Source organism: Aotus nancymaae, unplaced genomic scaffold, assembly GCF_030222135.1.
Source record: "Aotus nancymaae isolate 86718 unplaced genomic scaffold, 86718_ANA_hifiasm-v0.15.2.pri h1tg000006l, whole genome shotgun sequence".
Taxonomy (NCBI): Eukaryota; Metazoa; Chordata; class Mammalia; order Primates; family Aotidae; genus Aotus; species Aotus nancymaae.
Genome location: NW_026988417.1, coordinates 40767731 through 40794523, shown reverse-complemented (window position 1 = coordinate 40794523; position 26793 = coordinate 40767731). Strand labels below are relative to the sequence as shown.

The 26793-nt window shown below is 37.3% G+C and overlaps 1 protein-coding gene across 2 annotated transcripts in view; it reads right to left on the bottom strand.

The window, feature by feature from the left end:
* SLC30A9 (solute carrier family 30 member 9) overlaps positions 1 to 21843 on the bottom strand; it is an 88028-nt gene extending 66185 nt beyond the window's left edge. The window contains exons 1-3 of one of the 2 annotated variants that reach the window (XM_064366684.1): positions 21621 to 21843; positions 16765 to 16929; positions 278 to 337 (exon numbers count right to left, since the gene is read on the bottom strand). In XM_064366684.1, coding sequence (XP_064222754.1) covers positions 278 to 337; positions 16765 to 16929; positions 21621 to 21732 — 337 coding nt within the window. In that variant the 5' untranslated portion in view covers positions 21733 to 21843. The remainder of the gene's footprint in view (positions 1 to 277; positions 338 to 16764; positions 16930 to 21620) is intronic. The other variant, XM_064366680.1, reaches the window with a different exon arrangement.
* Positions 21844 to 26793: the final 4950 nt, after the last annotated feature.

Genomic DNA, 26793 nt, shown 5'->3' with positions numbered 1-26793 from the left:
AACAAGTAGTAGCTGAAAGGTGTTGGCCTCTTGTTCTTTAATTGCATTACTCGTCTAAAAATGATAATGCAATCAATGATTCTTATTTGCCATTATTCATTTCTTTGGGCTTTTTAAATAATTTGTGATAAAATGCAAAATAAATTTTAATAGAAAATTAGTTTATACATAAAAGAATAAATCCTTATGGTCAATCTATTTAAATAAAAGTAAAAATAAACTATACTCTTAGAATAATATAAAGAGCTCTACATAAACCAATGTTAAATATATTTACCTCTTACTTGGAGAGGGTCTGGCTTAAGTGGAGCTTTGAGTTCTGCACCTATATCTTCTGCTGTAAAGTTTATTAAAAGAAGTTTACATTAAACTGTAAAGTTTATTAAAAGAAGTTTATATTAAACAACTGCTTTCATACAAATCTATAAACTTAAAATTAATACTGGCCAACTTACTATAGCAATGCATAAAAAAGACAATATATCCTAGACCATGTTTGGATTCATCTTAAGAATGTAAGAGTAGTTAAACATTACAAAAGCTATTTATCTCTTTAACAGATTAAAGAAGAGAGACTACAGAATCAATTCAGAAGCTAAAGAAAAAATATTTATACAATTCAACATCCATGCAAATCTCAAACCCTTTTAGAAGACTAGGACAAAAAAAAATTTCTTTAAAGGGTAAAACAATCGTATAACAAACACTGTCTTTAATGGTGAACATCTAAATACATTCCTTTAAATTAAGGAACAAAAGAATGCATAGTTCAGTGAATAAAAAATGATTACTAAGCGGAACTGGGACAACTGTACAACCCTCCACCTGTCAAAAAAAACATTAAATAAAAGAATATTTGAATCCACCTCCCACCATAAAGAAAAAACAATTACAGGCAGATTAATTAATTACTTAAATGTTAAGGTATTTACATGCCTCACAATAGACAATACAGAATACTTTTATGTAGACAATATAGAATACTTTTATGGTACAGAAAGATTTCTTAAACAAGATATAAACAATACAAGAAAAACAATAAATTTCTGCTAAATTAAACTCAGAAAAACTGTTCATCAAAGAATTCCATAAAAAAGAGAGAAAAAAGAAAGGTCTCAAACTGAGAGAAGGTATTTCCAACAAATAGAATCAACACAGGTAATCAAGAATATTTAAATAAGTCCTCGAGTTCAAGAAAATGACACTTCATTAGAAAAAAATAGGAAGAACAAACTTGCACAGAAAAGGATAAACAAATAACCAATAAACATTTGAAAAAACGACTGCCTCATTATTAATAGAATCCAAATGAAATTACAAGATGCTATTTTATAACCATCAGATCAAGAAAAAGGAAAATATGACAATACCTAATGTTGGCAAGGGTATGGAACAACAAAAATGCATACACTGCTGGTGGAAATATAAACAGGCACAATACCTTGGTAAACAAGTTGGCATTATCTACCATAGTTGAACACAAGCATAATTTATGACCCAGCAATTCTTCTATGTCAATATATTTGGCTTCAAGAAACTCTTGCACAAGGGCACAAGGACAGAGGTACATTAGTGTTCAGAGCAGCACTCTGTTCTATTGTTATAAACTGGAAACAATCCAAATGCCCATTAGCAAGAGGAGAGATAAACCACATCATATTCACACAACATTTCATACAGCAATGAATAATAACAAACATAATAATGGCCATCTTTCTTTGAGCTTTTACTGTGTTCTAAGCACTACTCTAAGCATGTATCAACTCATTTAACTCACACAATGTCCCTGAACAGTATGTGCTACAATTATCTCCAAGAAAATTAATGAACTAGACACATACCAATCAATAGTTAGGGTAAATCTTAGCAACTAAATTTAATGAAAAAAGTAAATCACAAAAGAATACATACGATAAGCTATCACAACAAAGTTTACAAACAAGCAAAAGTAAACAATCAGGCTATTCACAAATGTATAAAGCTATTTCCTTTTTTATCACACGGATACATAGGACAAAAGGAGATGTGAGGATGTGATCAAGACAGTGAAGTTCTTAGCTTGAATAGTAAATTCCAAAGTTTGATTCTATTATGTTTTTTAATTTACACATTATTATAATATTCTTTTGTATGTACCAAATATGTCATAAAAATCTCACCCTTAAAACATTTTCCATTATATTTATATCCTCATTCAATAACATTTCAGAGTTTATGAAGAATGGCTACATTTACTAGGCATTTAACATCTGCCATGTACTGTCCTACGCACTTTACAAATTATTTCATTTAACTGTCACAAAATTGTTCTGAGGAAAATACTATTATCTTCATCTTATGAGGAAACTGAAGCACAGAGATTATAACCTCCCCTCAAAGTCACAGAGACAGTTTTTCCTTATTATGAGGAAACTGAGGCATAAAAGGTTTTGCAAATTCTCCCAGTCACATAGCTAGTATTTTAAACATGGAGGCCCAGTCATTTTGTTTTACTGTTTTACTCTATACTCTTAACCACTTTCCTGTATCGCCTATGTTTAGAATAATATTTAATTTTATGTGTAGGTTTTTGTGTATTTTTCTAAGGGAGAAAAAAGATGTAGGTACTGGATTACCAATACTTGATACATCGATTTTCTTTCTTTTTTCTTTTTTGTTTTGAGACAGAGTCTCGCACTGTCACCAGGCTGGAGTACAGTGGTGCAATCTCAGCTCACTGCAACCTCTGCCTCTCAGGTTCAAGCAATTCTCCTGCCTCAGCTTCCTGAGTAGCTGGGACTACAGGCGCATGCCACCACACCCAGATAATTTTTTTTGTATGACTGACTTCCTTTTGGGAATATACCTAGCAGTGGGATTGCTGGTAGCTCTATTTTTGGTTTTTTGAGGATCCTCTAAATTGTTCTTCATAGTAGCTGTACTAATTTACATTCCTACCAATAGTGTACAAGGGTTCCCTTTTCTCCACATCCTCACTAGCATTTGTTATTGCCTGTCTTTTGGATAAAAGGCCTTTGAACTGGAGTGAGATATATCTCATTATAGTTTTGATTTGCATTTTTCTGATGATGAATGATGTTGAGCACTTTTTCATATACCTATTGGCTACTTGCATGTCTTCTTTTGAAAATGTCTATTGAGATCTTTTGCCCACATTTTAACCAGATTAATTATTAGATTTTTTTCCCCACAGAGTTGTTTAAGCTCCTTCTGAATTCTGGTCAGATTGAGAGTTTGTAAGTACTTTCTCCCATTTTGCGGGTTGTCTCTTTTGACTGTTTTTTATTGACTGTTTCCTTTGCTGTGCAGAAGCCTTTTAACTTGATGTGATCCCTGTGGGGATCCCCCACCAGCGTAGAGGCCCCTCCGTGTCTCCGCCATGACGGGGTTTGAGCCCAGACACGTTTCTCTCCACTGGGTGCAGTCGAGTGAGGTGGCTACAGGAAGACGTGGGAAATGTTAAGCTTGCAGAGAGTCACTCTCAGTTCACTGCTTCTAAGGCATGACTGAAGTAATGCCAGATTATTGTTTTTCTCCTGAAGTCACTGTTCTGGGCTAGTTCTATGACTCTATTTACCCGTAGTCACAGAAGCATTGAGATCATTCACTGAATCACTAGAAAATTGTTCCCCTCCTGATTTATTGCTTGCCCACCTGTCTTAACGTCATTTTCTGTAACAATGGATAAGAGGATAAGAATCTTTTGTGACCTTTAGGTAAACTTGTATGTTGCCGCCTTCCTTGGTTATTTTGTACTTTCTTCGGTTACTTTGTAACTTTCTGTTCTTTCCCCCGATAATGATTCTGTAAGAAGACTGACGTCAGTCACTGTATGTAAAATCATATATAAGAACATGTGCACAAAGAATAAATCGCTGATCTGAGCATATCTCTTATCAGACCTCCAGACCCATTTCTCTATCTCTCTTCTCTTCCGCGCACTCTCTCTTCCAGGTATTAGGACCCTCTTGCTGGTCAAGAGATCCTTGGCAGAAGTGCCGATCTCACGGCCAACAACAGATCCCATTTGTCCATTTTTGCTCTGGTGGCCTGGGCTTGTGCAGTCTAACTCAATAAATCTTTGCCCAGTCCAATGTCCTTGAGAGTTTCCCCAATGTTCTTGAGAGTTTCCCCAATGTTTTCTTTAAGTAGTTTCATTATTTGAGGTCTTAGATTTCAGTCTTTAATCCATTTTGGTTTGATTTTTTTTATGTGGCAAGAGAAGGGGTCTAGTTTCATGCTTCTGCATATGGACAACCAGTTTTCCCCAGCACCATTTATTGAATATACAGTCCTTTCCCCAATGTATGTTTTCGGCACATCTGTCAAAAATGAGCTTACTGTAGATTTATGGATTCACTTCTGGGCTCTGTATTCTGTTCCATTGGTCTACGTGTCTGTTTTTATGCCAGTAAAACAATATAAAGGATTTAGGTTTAGTTACCTAAACCTATGCTGTTTAGGTTATAAAAGCTCTGTAGTATAATCTGAAGTCAAGTAATATAATTCCTCCACAGTTTTTTTCTTATTGCCCAGAAAGCAAAGGTGGGTGGGGGGTGACTTGGAGTAATATCCAGGAAAGAGAAAGAAGAAAAATAAATGTTACTCTAGAATTTCATAGTGATCTAAATGTCTTCTATCATACTATTATTTTTTTAAGAGTCAGGATCTTGCTATGTCACCCAGGCTGTAGTGCAGTGGCAAGATCATAGCTCACTGCCACCTCCAACTCCCAGGCTCAGTGATCCCACCTTAGCTTCTCTAGTAGCTGGGACCAGAGGTGCACACTGTCACACACAGCTAATTTTTAAAATTTTTTGAAGAGATGAGGTCTCACTATGTTGCCCAGACTGGTCTCAAACTCCTGGGCTCAAGTGATCCTCCCACCTTGGCTTCTCAAAGTGCTGGGAGTACAGGTCTGAGCCACTGAGCCTGGCCTCATACTACTACTCTTGATTATAATTTTAGCATTTAATATTAAAAGAAAATTTACTGTTTAATTATCAGTAGTTTTACCAGGACACTTTATCCATTTGTTCTTCATTGTCTCTTGAATATCTCATCACTTCTGTAACTCTGGGTTTCTTCTGTATCTTGTAGGACATGCTTTAAAAGTTTTTTTGTTTGTTTTTTAATATGATTAGCAAAATGACACTCATTTTTTGGGAAATGACGATGGGTAATACGTACAAAAACAATAGCACAAGACCTACTATTTGATAGCACAATAGGGTGACTATAGTTAGTAATAACTTAATTGCATATTTTTAAATTACATTATACATTTTAAAATTATATTATACATTACTTATGGAATGTAATTGGATTGTTTGTAAATCAAAGTGCTTATTTCACACTGCATGTCTATATCAAAACATTTCATGTACTCCATATAGATACCTACTATGTACCTCTCAAAATTTTAGAAAATACATTTTTTTTTAAATGGCATTCATCTTTATATGTATAATGTTCCTATTTTTACCTTCACTCCTCAATGATTATTTAGATCATCATAAAATTCTAGAGTAGCACTTATTTTTCCTCTTATTGCTTTCCTGGATATTACCCCAAATCATTCCCTCACCTTTGCTTTCTGCATATTTTTGCAGGTAAAAATTCTACTTCAGTAGAACAACAATTAGGCTGACAGTATTCTGATTTTTCTCTTTGTCAGCTTTTAAGTTGCATTGTTTCTTGTTTTGGTTTTTAAATCGGTGATTTCGCTACAAAGTGTCAGGAGTGGATTTCTTTTTATTTATCCTGCTTGGTACTCAAAAGATATTTTTGATCTGAGAATTCCTGTTTTTCTCAAATTCTGAAAAATTCTCATCTACTGTCTCTTTATATGTTGATTCCTCATCAATTCCCTACCTCTTAAATGAAGGCTAGAGCTGCATGCCTCTTAAATGCTTTCAATTTTTAGAAATCTTTTTGCCTTCCTATGTGCCTTTAGACTGAATTACAATTTACTAACTCTCCTTCTGACTATGACTATTTAGTCTACTACATTTTTACTTTAGTGGCTACACTTTCATTTATAAGATTTCTGATTGTCTCCTTTTCATAATTATTTGCTCTGGTTTTATTTCTCCAAGTTAGTGTTTCAAAACTCCCTGTCATTTTTAATGAATATGAGTCCTTCATTTAACCATTTGAGAACATTAAACTTATTTTAAAGCAATTGAAACTGTTATTTTAACTTCACCTAAAATTAATTCATATTTGATGATTCTGTTGGCTTTCTTAGCATTAGGATTCTTCATCTATTTTGAAATTTTAGAATTTGCAATCTTATCCTAAATAGGGTGTATCCTTTCATTCTCCTTTTCACATTGTTCTGCTCAGAGTTCAATCTAATACCTCTATGCAGAACTCATATTGCCAGTTTAATCTCATATTGCCAGTTTGAAATTTCTTCCCCTCAATCCAATCTTTAAGCCAGGAAACAGCAGGTTTCAATTCCTGGTTGATATGGTTTGGCTCTATGTCCCCATCCAAATCTCACCTTGAATTATAATTCCCTTAATCCCCACGTGTCAAGGGCAGGACCGGGTGGAGGTAATCAGATCATAGGGCAGTTTCTCCCATGCTGTTCTCATGATAGTTCCAAGATCTGATGGTTTTGTAAGTGTCTTGCATTTCCCCTGCCTGCATTCATTTTCTCTGCTGCCACCCTGTGAAGAGGTGCCTTCTGCCATGACTGTAAGTTTCCTGAGGCCTCCCCAGTCATGTGGAAGTGTGAGTCAATTAAATCTCTTCATAAATTACCCAGTCTTGGGTATTTCTTCATAGCAGCATGAGAACGGAATAGTATATTTGTCTTCTTCTTGCCTCCCTAGGCCAACAGCTTCCTATAAGACAAAGCCTCAGGTGGCAACTGGAATTAGCTATTTTCAGCCTTCTTCTAGTCGGGGTGGGTGGATAAGTTCAAATAGTCTGACTCCAGTACCTTGCTATTCATGTGGCACAAGTAGCATATTACTCCAAACAAGCCAAACTCCTAGCTGCCACTCCCAGGTTACAGACCCAGAAGCTCAGATACTAGTTTCCCATTCCTTTGATATAACATGTCTTTTGTTAGTCCAATTACGTCTTCAATTTTCTTTTTATACTTTATTATTCCAATGAATAGTTAGAACAGGTGCCTCAAAGCATGTATTCACAATACCTCTGTGATCAGAAGTTCTGCCTATCCATTGAGTTACCTTTTTCAAAGCTTATATGAAGCAATTAAATGTCAACATATTAAGCATTAACAAAAGCAAAGACCTATTTGAAATAAAAGCAAAATATTTCGCATTTAATTTTTAGTATATTTTCTGGCAATTGTTTTTCAGTGAAAAACACTGGGAAAATGACTAAATACAGAGAGAGAGAGAGCACGTGTGTGTGTGTGTGTGTGTGTGTGTGTATTTACTTATTTTTATTTTTATTTTATTTTTTTGACACGGGGTCTTGCAGGGTGTCGCCCAGGCTGGATTGTGGTGGCACAATCAGAGCTCACTGCAACCTCGACCTCATGGGCTCAAGTGACCCTCCCATCTCAGTCTCCTGAGTAGCTGGGACTACAAGCACATGCCACCACACCTAGCTAATCATTTTATTTTTTGTACAGATGGGGTCTCCCTATGTTACCCAGGCTGGTCTCAAACTCCTGACCTCAAGACATGCTTAAACCTGGCCTCCCAAAGTGCTAGATTACAGGTGTGAGCCACTGCACTTGGCCAACATACAGTGTGTTTTGATACCTAAAGCATGTACAGAAAATCTAAAAAGCCTTTAAGTATTTGCCAAATCCTAAATAGGTTATGATGTCATACTGGTAAACTGAAGACAAGCTTAAAAACACTTTTATTTAATAACTACATTTGACCTTGAAAAGTTAAATTTATTATAATTTTACTTTTGTCTAGCTACACAGCAAGCAAATTCTAAAGCATCTTTATGTATAGAATCTATATATTAATTTTTTACCATTTAGCTTTGGGAAACAGAAAGCAGGGAAGAGAAAAGAGAAGGGAAAAGGGTGGAATAATACATTTTCAAAACTTACCTAATGTCCAAACAACTGGTATCTACTGTCAAAAGTTACCGAAACAAACCTAGTTTCTACAGTGCTCAAAGTCATTCAACTAAATTACATAAAATGAGTTGCTCTAAGCTGTATACTTCTGGATATTCTTCTCACTACAAACTGTCTAGATGTTACTAAATATATAATGTTATAAAGCACAAACAAGAATGCTAGTAAACGGCTTAAACACATGTATGAATACTTATTTTGCATGACACCAACTTAATAAACTCACACTGCATCACTGGAGTAGAATCTTTATGATTTCAATGAGTAACCAAACATTCTATCCATGAATATCTCTAGACATTTGTTTTAAGCTCAAACCCTGGCTGTTTGCCACACATCTGCTGTCATTAGCAAAATTAAAACTAATTTTACTAAAATTTAACACATCTGAATGCTCCTTAAAAACTTAAAGATTCCTTAGCAAGTCTCTGCTTCTTAATGAGCTGTTCCTGACTTTATCATATGATTTGAATTATTCAAAACTCAATTTCAAATCCTTAAATATACAAATTATCTTTCAATCAAGCAATCACTTGCTATCTATCTGATGGCTAACAAGGTCTAATGTGGCCTAAGCAAATCCTGAAAAATTGAGCCCAAAATAAAACTGTCAATAAATAATATATTTCTAATATAAGAAAATAAACTAACATTGTTATTCCAGTCAGCAGAGAAAAAAAAAACAAAACTTGGATTTCAATTTGAAAGATTCTGAATGGTGGAACTATATTAAATATTTTCCCCTGAGTCTATGTTCACCTCAGCAGAGCATTATAATATATTTTACCCTTAATTATATTATTTCATCACTATTTATTTTCCCTTAACTATGTCCTAATAAACATGCTTGTTTCTGGAACTTTGGGACTCATTACACTCTGCATTCTTTCATTGCATAAAATCAAACTCTCAATCAATATTTACCCAAGCAGTTCTCCATCACCACAAAAGAAAAAGAAGAAATTACACAGGTAAACCCAAAGGGAGGATGAGGCTTAGGAAAAAATAATGAAAACAAGGAACCATTAAAATGTATACAGGTTTCTCAAGGAATCTGTAAAATCTTCCCCTGTGAAACACATCTATCTAAAGGAAAAAGGTCTTGAAATGTTTATTATTCTTCAAACACTATTTGAAGAGGACATTGTTCTCCTGACACAATATAGTCTGGTTTTTCTCCAGCCACTCCTTTTAAAGTCTTCGTTGCAGGCTCCTCTTCTACCTGTCTCTTACCCATGTGGGGAATTCTGTACTAGAAGATCTTTCCTCGCTCTAAACACTCTCCCTGCACTGTCTCAAACAGATCCATGGCTTCAGTTACCATATGTGTACAGCTAAAAACTCCTAAATCTTTAGCTCTAGGTTAGAACTCTATGCATTCACTTACTTATAAATATTATGTCCCTACTATCAGCAAGATACTGAGGTTCATGCTGTCATGGAGCTTGCAAGCATGTAGTTGATGAGGAAATATATAAAATATTGAAAACATCAATCAGGAGTAAGTACTACCTATGCGGAAAATTAAATTAGGGTAATATTAAAGACTTACTGGGTGGCTACTTTAGATTGAGTGATTTAAAAATGCCTCTATGCAGAGCTGACATTTAAACTGAGATATGAATGACTGGAAGAGGTTGAGCCATGTGAAGAAGGGCACCTTGGAAAGAGCAACTAGAGCAAAGGCCCTATAACAACAAGCTTGCCATTTTTTCAGAACCAAAAGGAGACTGCTTTGGCTGAAACACAATGAACAAGCAAGAGAGTAGAGAAGAAAAAAAAGAGGAATATGGAAGCCAGATCAGGTAGAGAGAACTTTGAGAGTCAGAATAATAAATTTTAATTTTATTGTAGCAGTCTCAGCTTTGTTCTATGGGTAACTGGAAGCTAATGGAGAGTTTTAATTAAAAAAGTGACATGATCTGTTTTTAAAAAGACCTAACTTGTTATGTGAAAAATGAACTACAGAAGGACAAGAATGGAAGCAGAGATCCCAGGGAGAAGACTGGGATCAGACAAGAGATAATCACATCTTGAAGTAGGATCGTAGTTGTGTTAAGATGTGTGACATCTTTTTTTTTTTTTTTTTTTGAGATGGAGTCTTGGTCTTTCCGAGGCTGGAGTGCAGTGGCAGGATCACTACAACCTCCCCTTCCTGGGTTCAAGCTATTCTCCTGCCTCAGCCTTCCTAGTAGCTGTGGTTATAGGCATGTACCACCACGCCTGGCTAATTTTTATATTTTTTGTAGAGATGGGGTTTCACCATGTTGGCCAGGCTGGTCTTGAATTCCTGACCTCATGATCCACCTGTTGCGGTCTCCCGAAGTGCTGGGATTACAGGCATGAGCCACCATGCCCAGTCTTTTTTTTTTTTTGAGACGGAGTCTCGCTCTGTTGCCCAGGCTGCAGTGCAGTGGAGCGATCTTGGCTCACTGCAACCTCCGCCTCCCGAGTTCAAGCTATTCTCTGCCTCAACCTCCCGAGTAGCTGGGATTACAGGCGCCCATCACCATGGATGGCTAATTTTTGTATTTTTAGTAGAGATGGGGTTTCATCATGTCAGCAGGATGATCTCAATCTCCTGACCTCGAGATCCACCCACCTCGGCCTCCCAAAGTGCTTGGATTACAGGCGTGAGCCACCTTGCCTGGCCTGATGTGTGACATCTTAAAAGATAATACAGTGACTAGCAGACTCACTGGATACCCAACTGCCTACTGGTCACTGCATTATCTGTTAAGATCTTCCATAGGCACCTATAATTCAGATGTCTAAAACCAAGCCATCATCATCATCTCAATAAAATATCCTCCAGTTCTGGTACTCCTAATTTTAGAAATAATCTACACAGTTGGCCAAACAGTAACCAAGCATTGCTCTTTACTTGACCCTCTCCTTCATCCCCTAAATTCGATTACTAAGTCTTTTTCAGTTCCTAGATCTCTTAAGGTAATTTACTCCTTTAAAAAAAAGCATTATCATTACCCTAGTCCAGACCTTCATTTGCACTACTACTTTCAGTCTCCCTCCTTTGCAATCTGTTTGCCATTTTGCAGCTAGTTATCTTTCTAAAACCTTAAATCTGATTAAGTACCTCCCCTACTTGTATTAATAATATTCTGTTATTCCCACTACCTACAAAACAAAGTCCAAACTCCTGAACAAGAGCTTGATCTGACTACTGCTTAACTCTTCCCATTTTCTCATTACATGGCTGAGTAAAAGGGAGACTGCTTTGGCTGAAACATAATGAGGAATCAAGAGAGTAGTTGAAAAAAATAAAAAGGAATATAGAAACTGGATCACCATCTCTTGTATTTTCAACATTACCAACCTTACCACCAAGTCCTCTACTCACTATTCCACGAATTTTACCTCCTTTCTCCAACATTTACCATACCAATACCTACCTTTTTTTTGCCTTTCTTCTTCTTTTTTTTTTTTTTGAGACAAGGTCTCACTCTGTTGCCCAGGCTGGAGTGCAGTGGCACTATCATGCCTCACTGCAACCTTGACCTCTCAGGCTCAGATGATCCTCCTACCTCAACCTTCCAAGTAGCTGGGACTATAGGCACAAGACACTATGCCCAGCTGATTTTTGTATTTTTTGTAGAGAGACAGAGTTTCGCCATGTTGCTAAGGCTGGTCTCGAACTCCTGGGCTCAAGTGATCCTCCCACTTAGGCCTCCCAAAGTTCTAGGATTTCAGGCATGAGCTACCATATCTGGGCAATACCTGCTTTACTTTCATGTCCCCAGGTAGGTATCATTTCCTACGGAAATCTTTCCTAACCACTCAAGACTCAGTTAAGCGCCTCTCTTATGTGCCCCTGAAGCACAATGAATCTCCTCTATCACAGTACAGTCATCCCTCAGTATTTGTCAAGGACACTGGTTCCAGGACCTCCCTACAGATACCACAATCCATGGATGCTCAAGTCCACCTTATAAAATGATGCAGTATTTGCATATAACCTATGCACATCCTCCCATGTACTTTAAATCATCTCTAAATTACTTATAATACCTAATTCAATGCAAATGCTAAGTAAATCATTGTTATACTGCATTGTTTAGGAAATACTGACAAGAAAAAATGTCTATATATGTTTGGTACAGATGCAGCCATCCATTTTCCCCCCAAATCTTTTGATCCTTGGTTGGTTGAATCCAAAGATGCAGAACCCATAAGTACAGGGCCAAGTGTCAAAATACAATATCTGTTTGCTTAATTTTCTGCTTTCGTAATCAACTCTGAGTCATTCTCATTTGCTGCCATATAAAAAGTGCTCAATAAATACTTCTTGAGTAAATTAATGAATAAATGAATAAATAAAGGACTTCCTTTAATGCTTCTTTTTATTGTACCCCAAGCAAAATCTTTTAAAATGCATTGTTAGTCCAGCAAAGAATGATATGAAAAGGGCAAAAATGAAGTGAAAGCAGGACCTCTACAAACAAATGAACACACCAAAGCCAGCTTTCCCCTGATTTCTACTGAAGCTTGGATTCTTTGAGCTTATTTCTCCTCCACAGCTACAAGGGGCATGGGAGACCAGAGAATAAAACTAGGTTCTGCCCAAGATAGAGAGTCTAACAGGGGACACTGAGGCAAAATGCCACAGCCATGGCATCACTATGAACTGGAAATAAATAATACACACAGAAGGGAACAGCAAGGAAACAGGCCTGTCTGTACTTTGGTGTTAAGTAGTGGGGTAGAAAAAAATATTCTGAAAATCTTACAGACAAGTGAACCGTAACACAAGTATACAGTCTGAATTCACAATGTAAATCTAAAGCAGAGAATTGAATTTAATGTTGTCTCAACTGTATACCCAGTAGCTTACAGAAGCAAAAACAAACCCCCCTGCCAAGGCAGAAAGGCATTTTCAATCCAGATAAACATCAAATACTTTCAAGATACAAAAACATCATGGAAAATGGACAACTCACAGTTACAAAATACAGATGTGACATCATTAACAAGAGCAAAAATGGGAAGAAAAGGATAATATAGTGAGAAACAAAAAGATTTCCTTTAGCAGAATTTTCAGTTAAAAATATAAAATAGCTATGTTTAATATATCTAAGGTAATAAAAGGTAAGTCTGAAAATACAACCAAGGAATTAAAGACCAACCAAGCAAGGTAAAAAACAATTCCTAGAAATGAAAAATATGGCTAGGTATGGTGGCTCACACCTGTAATCCCAGCACTTTGGAAGGCTGAGGCAGGAGGACTGCTTGAGCCCAGGAGTTCGAGACCAGCCTGGGCAACACAGGGAGACCTTGTCTCTACAAAATATAAAAATAAATTAAAAACAAATTAGCTGGAGATGGTGGCACACACTTGTTTTCTCAGCTACTTAGGAGGCTGAGGTAGGCTGAGCCCAGGAGGTTAAGGCTGCAGTGAGCCATGATCTTACCACTGCACTCCAGCCTGGGCAACAATGAGACTTAGTCTCAAAAAATAAATTAATTAATTAAATTAAATAAAATAAAATCATTTAAGTTAAAAACCCAACATACCTAATCAACCAGCATATCAGAGGCAACTAAAGAGGAAATTAGTGATCTTGGTAGACCTAGGGAAATAATACAGAATGCAGGCCAGAAAGGTAAAGAAATAGAAAATATGATGAGAGGTTTAGAGACATGAAAAACAACATAAGATGATGTAATATATTTCTAATAGAAGTTCCAGAAGGAGATAATACAGAAATTAGAAGATGTAATATCCGAAAAGATAATAACAGAGAACTGTAGAATTCCAGAATTGTAGTAAAATACTAATCCTCAGGTCCAGGAAGCCCAACAAATTTCAAGTAGAATAAATACAAAGAAATATATACGTAGTCACTTCAGAATAAAACTGCCATTTATACCAAAGAAAAATGCTTTCAAAATAAAGTTAATCAAATTTTAAAATGCAGTCAAATAGAAAATATATACAAACAAAGGCATAATATCTGACTTCTTAACAATTAGTGAAAGCCAAAAGACAATGGAGTAACATCTTAAACGTGCCTTTCCCACAAAAGATCCTTACCTAAAGGAACTTTTACAGGATGCACATCAGACAGAAAGATCAGACATAAGAAGGGGTGGTTAACAGGATTGTGAATAAATCTTAAGTAAGCAACAATATATATTTTATAGCAGAGAAACAGCAGAGTAGAGAGAAAATATTAGCCAACAAATAGCATGTAAGGTGAAGGAGGTGATCAGAATTAAAGCATTCTAAAGCTTTTGTGTTTTTCAGAAGGAAAGTAAATTTACCAATTACCTTTAGGCTTTGAAGTACAGACACAGAGTCTGAAACTTCAAATGAGAGAAAGGGAGAGAATGGGGGCGAGGAGATGATGGAATGAGAAAAAAATTAAAGGCAAAAAAGGAATTTAAGAAAACAGGACAAGAAAACATGATAAAATGGTAGAAATATATTTAACTATATCAGTGATTACAGTAAATGTAAACTGACTAAACTTCCAGTTAAAAGATATAGATGATTGTATTAAGACAAAAAAGTTAAAATCAAAGGATGGAAAAAATTATAATGGGAAAATAGTAACCAAAAGAGATGTAGTAGAGATGTCACTAAAGAAAAAGAGTAGCTGCACAGTGATAAAGGGTATTATTCATCAGTGTTATGTAACAATTCAAAATACATATGTATCTAATGACAGCCTCAAATTATAAAAAGCAAAAATTCACAGAACCGTAAAAAAAGAACACTGAATCTACCATCAGAGTGTGATACCTCAATATCTCCCTTGGTAATGATGAATTTTAAAAACAGGACAAAGATCTGTATTGAACAACTAAAAATCAGAATTGATGTGTATAAACACCACACCAGCAACCAAAAATACACATTCTTTTCAAGCACAGGAAAACCATTTAGAAAAACTGACCAATTGCTAAACCAAAATGTTACACTCAACAAATTTCAAGACTGAATTAATACAGACCACATTTCGTGAAATACATTAACACAAAAAGATAAAAATTCCATCTATCTGTAAACTTAAAATGATATTTTAATAACTAAAAAGTCAAAGAAGAATCACAATAGAAATAAGAATACATTTAGAATTACAAATAATAAAAATATTATATATCAAAACTGTGGGATGTGTTATCATGGCTTAAATGCCTACTTTAGAAAGGAAGGAAGAAGGGTTAATATTAATAAGCTAAGTATCTACAGAATGACAGGCCAGGTGCGGTGGCTCAGGCCTGTAATCCCAGCACTTTGAGAGGCCAAGGCAGGCGGATCACCTGAGGTTGGGAGTTCAAGACCAGCCTGACCAACATGGAGAAATCCCGTCTCTACTAAAAATACATTAGCTGGGCATAGTGGTGCATGCCTGTAATCCCAGCTACTTGGGAGGCTAAGGCAGGAGAACTGCTTGAACCCGGGAGGTGGAGACTGTGGTGAGGTGGGATGGCACCATTCATTGACTCAAGCCTCAGCAACAAGAGCAAAACTCTGTCTCAAAATAAATAAATAAATAAATAATAACAGAAAGACAGAACCAAAAAACAAGAGATGCCAGTGAGGCTGCAGAGAAAAAGCAATACTTACACACTACTGGTAGGAATAAAAATTAGTTCAACCACTGTGGAAAGCAGTTTGGGGATTTCTCAAAGAACTCCAGCAATCCCATTTGTGACTATATATTAAAAATAAATTATTCTACCAAAAAGACACATGTACTCATATGTTCACTGCAGCACTCCTCACAATAGCAAAGACTTGAAATCAACCTAGGTGTCCATTTATATTTATAGTACAGTGGATTAAGAAAATATGGTAGATATACACACCATGGAATACTATGCAGCCACAAAAAGGGATCAATCACATCCTTTGCAGCAACATGGATGTAACCACATAGGCCACTGTCCTAAGCAATTTAACACAAAAACAGAAAACCAAGTACCACATGTTCTCACTTATAACTAGGAGTTAAACACTGGGTACACATGAACATAAAGATAGCAAAAATAGGCACTGGGGGCTACTAGATGAAGGAGAGAGATGGAGCAGCAATGGTTGAAAAACTATTTGGTACTATGCTCACTATCTGGGTGACAAGATCAAGTACACCCTACACCTCATCATCACACAAAATACTCATGTAACAAACCCTCACATGTACCCTCCTGAATCTAAATAAAAGCTGAAATTATAAAACAACAAAACAAAGAAAAAATAATGACAGAAGAAACACCAAAAAAAGGCAGAAAGGAGGCTATATTTAAAAAGCAAAAATTGATGAATTAGGAAACAAACATAATGGTTCAAAGTAAAAAAAGTTAATACTTGGAAAAATAATAAAAGACAAACCTCAGTAAGACTAGTCAAGAAAATAAAACAAATATTAGGAATGAAAAAAGGACGTAACTACATATGCTTTTGAGAGTAAACAATACTGTTACACATTTTATACCAATAAATTAAAAATTTAGTTTAAACAGTTTTTCGTAGAAAACTGAGTCAAAACGAAATAGAAAAAATAAAGATTAAATTACTGGTTTAATCGTTCCTACAAAGAAAACATCAGTCCAGATAACATTACAAGTAAATTCTATCAAACATTCAGGGAACAAATAATTTTACACAAACTATTCCAGTACACAGAACAAAATACATTTAAAAAAATTATACCTACCTGTTTCAAACGATGGTACTTTTTCCACTCTGAGAGTTTGTGATCCCTGTCCTTCTTTCTGAACATCTGTGGAATACAACTTGACTTGACTCAGTGTACAAATGTATGGATGACTATAGGGAACCAAGTTTGAAAAGCTTCCAAATGTCACTAAATTCTGCCACTCTAAAAGAAAAAAATACATATATTTTAATTTCAAACCTACTCCCAGCTGCACCATTGCCAAGCCACCCTCTTCAGAAGAGGTGTTTCACTGCTCCTAGGTACACAGGAAATACATTTTGTAAAGAAAAATTAGTGACAATATTCCATTTTTCTCTAACTTGTTAATTTATTTATTTGGAAATTTAAAAAAATATTTAAAAAATCAAATAAAACATTTTACTATTCAGCTATTTGAAAGCTATATAGTCCATAACAGATACTCTTTTATTTTGCATGCTGGTTGCAAGCTAAAAAAATGTTGTCATAATTACTTTTCAGAATAAAGGACTCTGAGAGGGAAAGTCAGGAAGACTTTCTACACAAAATTATCCTGTGTCCTTCTTCCATTAGCTAAACATTTATTTCTCTTTCATTTCACAATCAATAATTATATTAATCAGTCATTCATACTGTCACCGATTTTTTAATCAGATAATTAGATCAACATTTGGTGAGATGCCTCAGTATACGGGGAATTTTAATTGAGTGAAGACTAGAAGACTAATTACAAAGCACTTCAGCTGCTTCATCTGGGTTGACTGTGAGCTTTGAAGGGCTCAAATACAGAAGGAAAATATATTTCACAATTTAGCCAAGTAGCAGAAAACCACATTTGTCTCTATTTTCCTGTGACTCTCCTTCTCTTTTATTTTTTACTATGAGTCCTGAGAATTCATCTTTTGGAAAGAATTCAAAAACTCTATCTAGATATCATTCATATATTTTGTAAAGTTTTAGATGAAATCAAATTACATCATTATAGATAGTCAAGTTTTTCCAAGGATGGAGGGTTGAGCATTCAAGAGTTGAAACTTTTCTAACTGCTTAATAATGATCTTCCAAAAATGTTAACTCATGTATTGTGTGTGCAGATATATGTATTCTGAAATAAAGAAAAGCCATTTCTTAAAGGCTCAGAATTCATCAGGAACATCAACTACTGTGAATGTTGAAGATAATTTGAAGAACAAAAAGGGCACAAGGGAACATAAGTATTCACTCAAGTTTCAGGCCTAGAACTTATTTTCTTGAAAAAGTTCCTGATATCAACTGATTCTTTTTTTTTTTTTTGAGATGGAGTTTCACTCTTGTTACCCAGGCTGGAGTGCCATGGCACAATCTCGGCTCACCGCAACCTCCGCCTCCTGGGTTCAGGCAATTCTCCTGCCTCAGCCTCCTGAGTAGCTGGGATTACAGGTATGCGCCACCATGCCCAGCTAATTTTTTGTATTTTTGGTAGAGACGGGGTTTCACCATGTTGACCAGGATGGTCTCGATCTCTTGACCTCGTGATCCACCCGCCTTGGCCTCCCAAAGTGCTGGGATTACAGGCGTGAGCCACCACACCCAGCCCTCTGCACACATTTTAATATGTATCTGATTATTTCTTTAAAGTAAATCCTTTTGAATAAAAACTGTTAGGTCAGAGGCCATAAACCTTTTATGTTTTCAATCAGTAGTTCAGAGAGTTTCTGTTTTCCTGTGCTCTCAATATGGGGTATCATCATTATGAAAAATTCAGCGAAATCGAGATAGGCAGTGAGAAGTAAAATTTTTTAAAGTCTCTGTTTTTTAGTAAGTATGGAATAGTTTTGCATTTTTATTGGCCACCTGAACAACTTTATGAACTTTGTATTCAATTCCTTTTTCCATTTTCCTACTGGAATGTACACTGGTTTGTAAAATTTCTTTATAACTTAAAGATACTAACTCTAACTACACTATCTAATTGAGCAGTCACCATTTACTGAGCACTTAAAATGTGGTTAATCTGAACTGTGATGTGCTGTAAGTATAAAATATTCACTGGGTTTTAAAGACAGTACAAAAAGACAATGTAAAATATTTCAATAATTTTGATATTGATTACATGTTGAAATATTTTGAATATACTCAATAAAATATTATTAAATTTGATATATTTTATTATTAAAATATATTAATTTCATTATTAAAATTAATTCACCTTGAATTAATTTTACATTTTTTAATACGGCTACCAGACAACTCAAAATTACAAACATGGCTCTCATATTTCTTTTAGATAGCTTCTTTTTTGCCTTTAAAGGCATTTCTCTTTTTCATTTTTTATTCTTTTGGGACAGAGTCTCACTCTGGCACCCAGGCTGGAGTGCAGTGGCGCAATCTCTGCTCATCACAACCTCCGCCTCCTAGGTTCAAGCGATTCTCCTGCCTCAGCCTCCTGAGTAGCTGGGATTACAGGCCCTAGCCACCACACCTGACTAATTTTTGTATTTTTAGTAGAGACAAGGTTTCCCCATGTTGGCCAGGCTGGTCTCAAACTCCTGACCTCAGGTGATCCACCCTCCTTGGCCTCCCAAAGTGCTGGGATTACAGGCATGAGTCACTGCGCCTAGCCGGCATTTCTTATTTTTAAGTATTCAAGCAATCCCTCAAGGTTCCCTCCTCTCTTTATGCTTTATAAGCTTTTCCCAGCCAAACAGGTATTTTAGAAGTATAAACTAAACCTTACTTCTAGACAAATAAAAACATGTTTTTAGATTTTCTTTCTCCAAAAGTTCTTCAAATAGTCTTCTCACATGCATCCAATTTAAATAGTACTCTTTTTCTAAATGATTTTTAAATTTTGCCATACTAATGGCTGCCCTTTTAAGAAATCCTTCATTACTGAAATTAAATTTTCACAAGCAAGTTTATTTTTAAAAACCTACTAAGCATTTTTGTGAAAAAACATTTTAATTTTTTGTAGTAGTAAACATTCCAAAGAACTTTGCAAAGTCATTTTGACCACAAAGATAAGTAATAATTATCTGTGTTTCACAGACAGATGAAACAAAGAACACATAATTTTCAACATGATGACAGCTACACAGAAGAGGGATTACAAGTATTACACTGTTTCAACTCATTTTTACCAACACTTAAAGGGCAGTTTAGACTACATTTAACAGTCACTGTAATTTCAGTGTAAAATGCCAAAATTGCTTCGTCAATAGAAGCAACCGTGTTAGAAACTTACTTGGGGATTCTGAAGTACAGTATAAACAGATGATTCATTTTTCTTTCTTTTTTTTTTTTCTTTTTGAGACATGATCGGTCTCTGTCACCCAGGCTGGAGTGCACTGGCATGCTCAAGGCTCACTGCAGCCTCGACCTCCTGGGCTCAAGTGATCCTCCCACCTAAGCCTCCTGAGTACAGGCTAGGATTACAGGCGGCGTGCGTCACCACATCAGGCTAATTTTTTGTACAGAGGCAATTTGCCATATTGCCCAAGCTGGTCTGGAACTCCTGGGCTCAAAGGATCCACCCACCTCCGCCTCCTAAGGTTTACAATCCTCCTGAGGATTACAAGCATGAGCCACTGCACCTACCCGATGATTCATTTGTGTTCGTAAGAGAACCTGGCAATACACTGCCAATATGAAAAATTCAACAGTTTTCTATCACTACCATAAAGTCCTGGGAATAGTGCTGTTAAAATGCATCCGTATGAAATTTTAAGAGTCAACTTTAACATTTATTGCAAATAAAATATATGAATATATTCTAATTTATATGCACAACATAGTTACTATAGTTTATAATACATACAATCTCAAATGAGTGCAATTTCTGACTTCTTTCAGGAGGTCACAAACATGCTACAAGTTTTTTCAAACATGATATTTTTTAAGAAATGGGTCTCACTACGTTGCCCATGCTAGTCTAGAATTCCTGTGCTCAAACAATCCGCCTGCCTCAGCCACCCGAGTAGCTGGACTACAGGAACGCACCACCACACCTGGCTTCAAACATGAATTTTTGAGAAATGTTTCTGTAAATACTCTTTGCACCCCAAGAATGGAGGGATTAGATTAAGAGTGGACTTAGTTCTGCCTTCTCCCTCAGAGTTCCTATTAATTCTCAGCGTCAAGCAACGTGTGCCAAGCTACGGCAAAAATGAAGGTAAGCCTGATTAGAAGTTCAATGTTATTTTTGGAAACTCTCAAACCATTTAAATTTGAGTCAGAAAATGTTGAGAGAGATGAAAACTCTCTTCAACCATCTTTTTTTCTGGGTTACAGTTACAGCTGACACTTTTTCACCAAAAAAACTGCTCAACCGAACTGAAGAGTTCCTTTGTTTTTCGGCCCCAAACTGGGTTCATTCAATGATTGTGGGATACTTTCGTACTTCTTCAGAAAGATCCGTATTGAGTAGCATCCCTCCTTCCTTTCAGAAAATTTAAGAAAACAAGTTGGGAGAATGAGAAAAAGAACAGGCCAAGAACATCTCGACTAAGTGCTAAATGAGGGTGTGCTGGAGAGCAACAAAGACCCTAGAGCTTTGCGGAGTCCGCAATTTTCAACCGCGGAGGTGAGTCACCGCGGGACATCGCGATGCGCACGTAACATTTAGTTTGGTACAAAGCTGTAGGCTTCAGAGGTGCAATCCGGCCCGCGAGGTGCCCACAAGTTCCCGCGGGGGCCGCGCGAGGGACCAGAGTCAGGGAGACCTGTCAGGACCCCCGTGGGCTGCGCAAGGTGAACTGGAAAGGCGGAGGCAGGAAAAGAAGGTTCTGAGGTTGGCGAAAGGCAAGTGGGCGAACTGCCCCAGGCGAAGCGCCGAGCCAAGCCTGGCCCTCCAGTTCGGCTTCTACGGAGCCAACGGGTCAGCGCGAGACACTCACCCTGGCGGTTGCTGGGGCCACGGGTCACCGCCCTGCATCGCAGACGGAGCCGGCACAGAGAGGACCAGCTACATCTGTGGGCCGCGGCGGCGGCGGCCAAGCCCGGTAACATCCTGGTGGGGCAGAGGCCCCTACTCGGACACCGCCTCCTGCCTCCGCGCCTCCACCGGTACCAACTGACTCCATAGACTGGGCATCCGCAAACACTGACGCCTTCGCCGCCAGTGGCGGCCTTAGCGACCCGGAAACGACAACGTCATTTAGCGACGCCTGCCGTGGAGGCAGCGGAAGTGACGTAGCACGTTGAGCACCAATAGAGAGGCCTTCCCTCCCAGGAACCCAGACCCCAACGTGGGGAGGGCGTGGCTGCGGGTGAAGTTTGGTGTCAGCCGTCTTCTTTGGCACCCGTGCTTTTGCGCGTCCTTAGAAATCAACACGTAAACGGTTTACATCCTGGTCAGCCAGGAAAGCTGTCCTTTGGAAGTTCTGTCTACTTCCTTTTTTCTCGAAGCCGGGGCCATGGTTTTGGAAATGGGAGGAGAGATGGGAAGGACGGACGCAGGTTTTCTGAGCCTCTGTACCTAGAGCCTGCCAGGATAAACCCAAGTTGGGGCCAACATGTCCAGTACTCCCCGAACCTCTGCCACTTACATCGTTCTCCTTAACACCAGCGTGTAGCCAGTATCATAAAGGCAGGTACACACTTCGGAATCAGTTACTTGCCCTACTGATCTGTGAAGCTTAGATTTTTGTCTGTACTATAATAAAATAAGAGGTTTTATATGTTTATGACATGCTACGGTAAACGGAGGTGTAGAGACTTCGAAACAGTCTGGTCCCAGGAAAAAGAAACCTGAAGTGTTCACGTTAACTGTTCCTCTCTCCCATGCTCATTCAGCTCCTAGCTCAAACTCAAGAGACGCCTTCCTTGACCACCTTAGCTATGATAGGCTTGGTCATTCTCTACCCCGCTGTCCTATATACTTTTCTTCAAAATGCTTATCACTATTTGAGATTATGGTGGGTATTTTTTTTTTTTCCTATTTTCTGTCCTAGAATAGAAAATAAGCATCATGATGCTGGAATCTTGTCTGTTTCGAACATGGCTGTATAAAGAGGCTAAAACAATGCCTGGCACAAAAAAATTGAATGGAACATATGGTGGTTTGCTTTCAAGTTAATCTGAGTCGCTTATTTATATTACTGCAAAATAACTATCTCGGGAAAACTTAGTATGTCCTTAATTTTTTAAAAATCAAGTATTTTGTACTAATTAAGTATAACCAAATAAATTATCCTAAGAATGGTAAGAAAATTTAACTTTCTATAACAAACATAACTTAAAACATTCAGTGGACAAACATTAAAAAATGTCCCATAAATCATAGGCTCAGTATTACTAAAAATTGAGAGTATTACTGGAATGTTATTTTCCCTTTCTTGAAATAAATTTTAATAGAAATTCAATTTGATGAAGTAAAAATACATAAAGACTTACCTCTTAATTTATGGTAACTATGCAGACCTCCATTAACTTTTATGGATAATTCTTTTTGAACAAAACTAATCTCATATTTTGGATTCTTAAAATGGCTCTGGTTTCAACTGTCATTTTAGGCAAGCCTGATCAAAACTTCTCAGTTTTAATTTGTGTGATAGGATTATTTCTATTTTGTTTACCTGTATTTTCTAATCATTTTTAGAAGAAAATATGTCCCTTTTGTGATAAGAAACTTTAAAATACATTTTGTGCAGAGTTCTCAATTTCTGTAACAGCCTGCCTGATGTGTAAAATACAAATGTTGGTGCATAGTAAAATTTAACCGTGTGTATTTTCCTACTCTTTTTCCTGGTATAGTTGGAGTGTAACTTGACTTAGATACCACTAATTTTTATAAACCTCCAGTACCCTTAATTTGCCAAATAAGTTTGAAGAACAAAATATCATTCTGTGTGTTACGTTGTTTAACCCTCACCAATGTTGTATCACATAATAAAGCCTCAACAGACTTGGATTAAAATAACTCTGAAGCTGTCTTGGTATTTATATCTACAGATCATGATATACTTATCCTTTTGGAAAATCCTTAAAACATCCCCAAGTGCTAAAACTTAAGGTAATGTCAGTTTTAGAGTTCCGTAGGGGAATTTCCTTTGACTCTCAATCCCATCCTTACCAAGAGACTTTGCCTAATTGCCAGGCCCTCTATGTGCATTATCTCATTCATAATACCTTTAATAAGTTATATAGATGAAGAAACCAAGGCACAAAGATCTTGCTCTTAAGCACCAGTCTTTCTAAGTTAGTGGGTACTTGCCTTTGGAAAAAAATGTGAAGTCTTTTCAAAAGACTAGAATGACAATGTGTTTTTTATTTTTATTTTTTCTGGAATATAGGTTAAGAGAGAATTTCCCCAGATTTTTTTTGTATCATTTTGTGTGTGATTGACATGGTGTAAAATTGTCTTTCATGTGGATTCATGATATAAATAGATGCCTAAATATAGGGAACTATTAAGTCAGATAGATAGAAATAGAAGTAGGAAAAGAGTGAAGTGTCATTTGATTATTACCATAAACCACAATTCCTGCAAGGTTTTCCATTAACTCTGAAGAAGTTCCAACATCTTTCAGAAATTTGCTTGTGCAACTGAGCTGACTACTACTATTCCTTGGTTTCATCCTGTCTATAGCTTTGGGAAAATAATTCTGATCATGAGACAAACTTGGCTGGTTATCTGGAAAACTGACTTAGATAATCCATTACAAAATAAAGTGGCTCTATCATGAGGCTTACCAAGAACACAAATTTAATTTTGAACACATGTGTTGTCCTCACATTGAGGGGATTTTTTTCTTTGCCTCTAAGAGTGGGGGAGGAGGGAGCTTGCCCACCTGAACACTTCAATAAGAAAATGGCCCAGCCTGGCCAATATGGCAAAACTTTGTCTCTTCTAAAAATACAAAAATTAGCTGAGTGTGGTGGTACATACCTGTAATCCCAGCTACTCGGGAGGTTGAGGCACAAGAATCAATTGAACCTGGAGGGCAGGGGTTGCAGTGAACCAAGATTATACCACTGCACTGCAACCTGGGCAACAAAGAGATACTCTGTCTTGAAAAAAAGAGGGAGGAAAGAAAGGGAAGGGAAGGGAAAAGGGGAAGGGAAGGGAAAGGGAAAAGGGAAAGGGAAAAGGGAAAGGAAGGGGAAAGGGGAAGGGAAAAGGGAAAGGAAGGGGAAGGGAAAAGGGGAGGGGCAAAGAGGAGGGGAAGGGAAAAGGAGAAGGGAAGGGAAAGGGGAAGGGAAAGGGAAAAGGGAAAGGAAGGGGAAATGGGCAGGGAAAAGGGGAGGGGAAGGGAAAAGGGGAGAGGAAAAGGGGAGGGGAAGGGAAAAGGGAAAAGGGGAAGGGGGAAGGAGAAAGGGGAAAGGGAGAAGGGAAGAGGGAGAGAGAAAGAGAAAAAGAGAAGGAAAGAGAGAGAGAGAGAAAATGGAGAGAGAGAGAGAAAAAAAAAATGGCTTATAGCCAGGTGGCTCATGCCTGTAATGCAGCACTTTGGGCGGCTAAGGCAAGAAACCAGAAGTTCAAGAGCCGCCTGGGTGAAAGGCAACACAGTGAGATCCCATCTGTACAAAAAAAAAAAAAAAAAAAAGCAAAAAACAAAAATGGCTTATACATGGGTAAGAATTATCTAGTCACACCCCTATCTCTCCTGTAAAACAATGGTCAGAAGCAACAAGGGTCTGCACAGGCGCATTTTCCTGTACAGGCAAACATGCAAAAGAAGTGAAACATGCAATTGATATGGTTTCTGACCAGGTTGCTAATCCTCTTTTCAGAGAGGTCAAAGGTTTTTCCACAGTTCACTTAACAAGAATGTCATAGAACATGGAATCAGACTCGGGTCCTCTAACTCCAAATCAATTTATGTGCTTGAGTGAGCATTGCAGAGAGATAGGAAAGAGTATCTTGTTCTTACAGGTTTTCCCCCTGACATTATCCTATGAAATTACTTGTGAGATTTTTCTTTTGGTCACAATTATCTTGTCAAATGACCATTTAGTATTCCACTACCATTAAACTTAGGTTCACTCTTTGCCACTTCCATCCAAGAAAAGGAGAATGCTTCTCCAGTCATGACTGTACACCTGGATCATAGCTCTCTTATTCAACTCTTCTTAGCTTCTCCAATAGCTCCTTTTGCAATTCAGCAGGTATGGTGGAGAAAAAATTACATACACACACACACACACACACACACACACACACACCCCTTTTCCTCACAAGGTAGTGAACAAGATTCAAATTACAGCTGAATAGTTGAGTTATTAAATATTCCTGGAGGCAAGAGATTGACCTGTTTGATAACCTTTATCCTTGAGAGGAATTAGGCTGGGACAGAGCATAGAAATGTAATACTTTTAGAGAGGGTAGCATTTGTAAAGAGTGGATTCTCTCCCCAAAGCCACAGGTGGGGGCAGCAAGAGAAAGTCTTACTAAGTTTTCAAAAATTTAACTTTTTATTTAAGTATAACACACAGAAGAAGACACATATATTAAGGGCACAGCTCTAAGAATTATCACTAGTGAACAAAAACTGTGTAACCAGTATTTCGCTATGCAGTCGATGCACCTGACAGTAATAACAAGCATTCTCTGAGAATGACCCTGTGATCTAAAATGAATGTATGTTCAGACTCCCAAACTAAGGAATCAAGGGGTGACCAACCCTAAGTTTCACTCATCTGTGATGAACATCTGAACCCCTAGCCTATCCCTTACAGCATAGGTAATACAGGGGATCAAGGTCCTTTGCTACGGGTTAAATGGAGGTTGCTAGGTGGAGTGTGCTAAATGAAAATGCTATATAGACTGCATGATTTTTACAAACAGTAGTGGTTCTTCTGTCCCAGCATGCTACCACTGGACCATCCCTATATGTAAGTTCCCCCAATAAACCCAAGTCTTGTTCACTGTCTCCACATGTCTTTGGCCTCTTGGACACAGTGTCTTTCCTATTGGAGTCACTAGGGGTCTGGCATGACCCCAGCATTGCTAGCTTCCCAGATTCCTCTCTTGTGGTCACTACTCTCCTACCCTACAAGTATAGCATTAATCCTGATTCTAAGTACATAGATTTATTTTGCCTGTTTAGGGACTTTACATGCATTAAT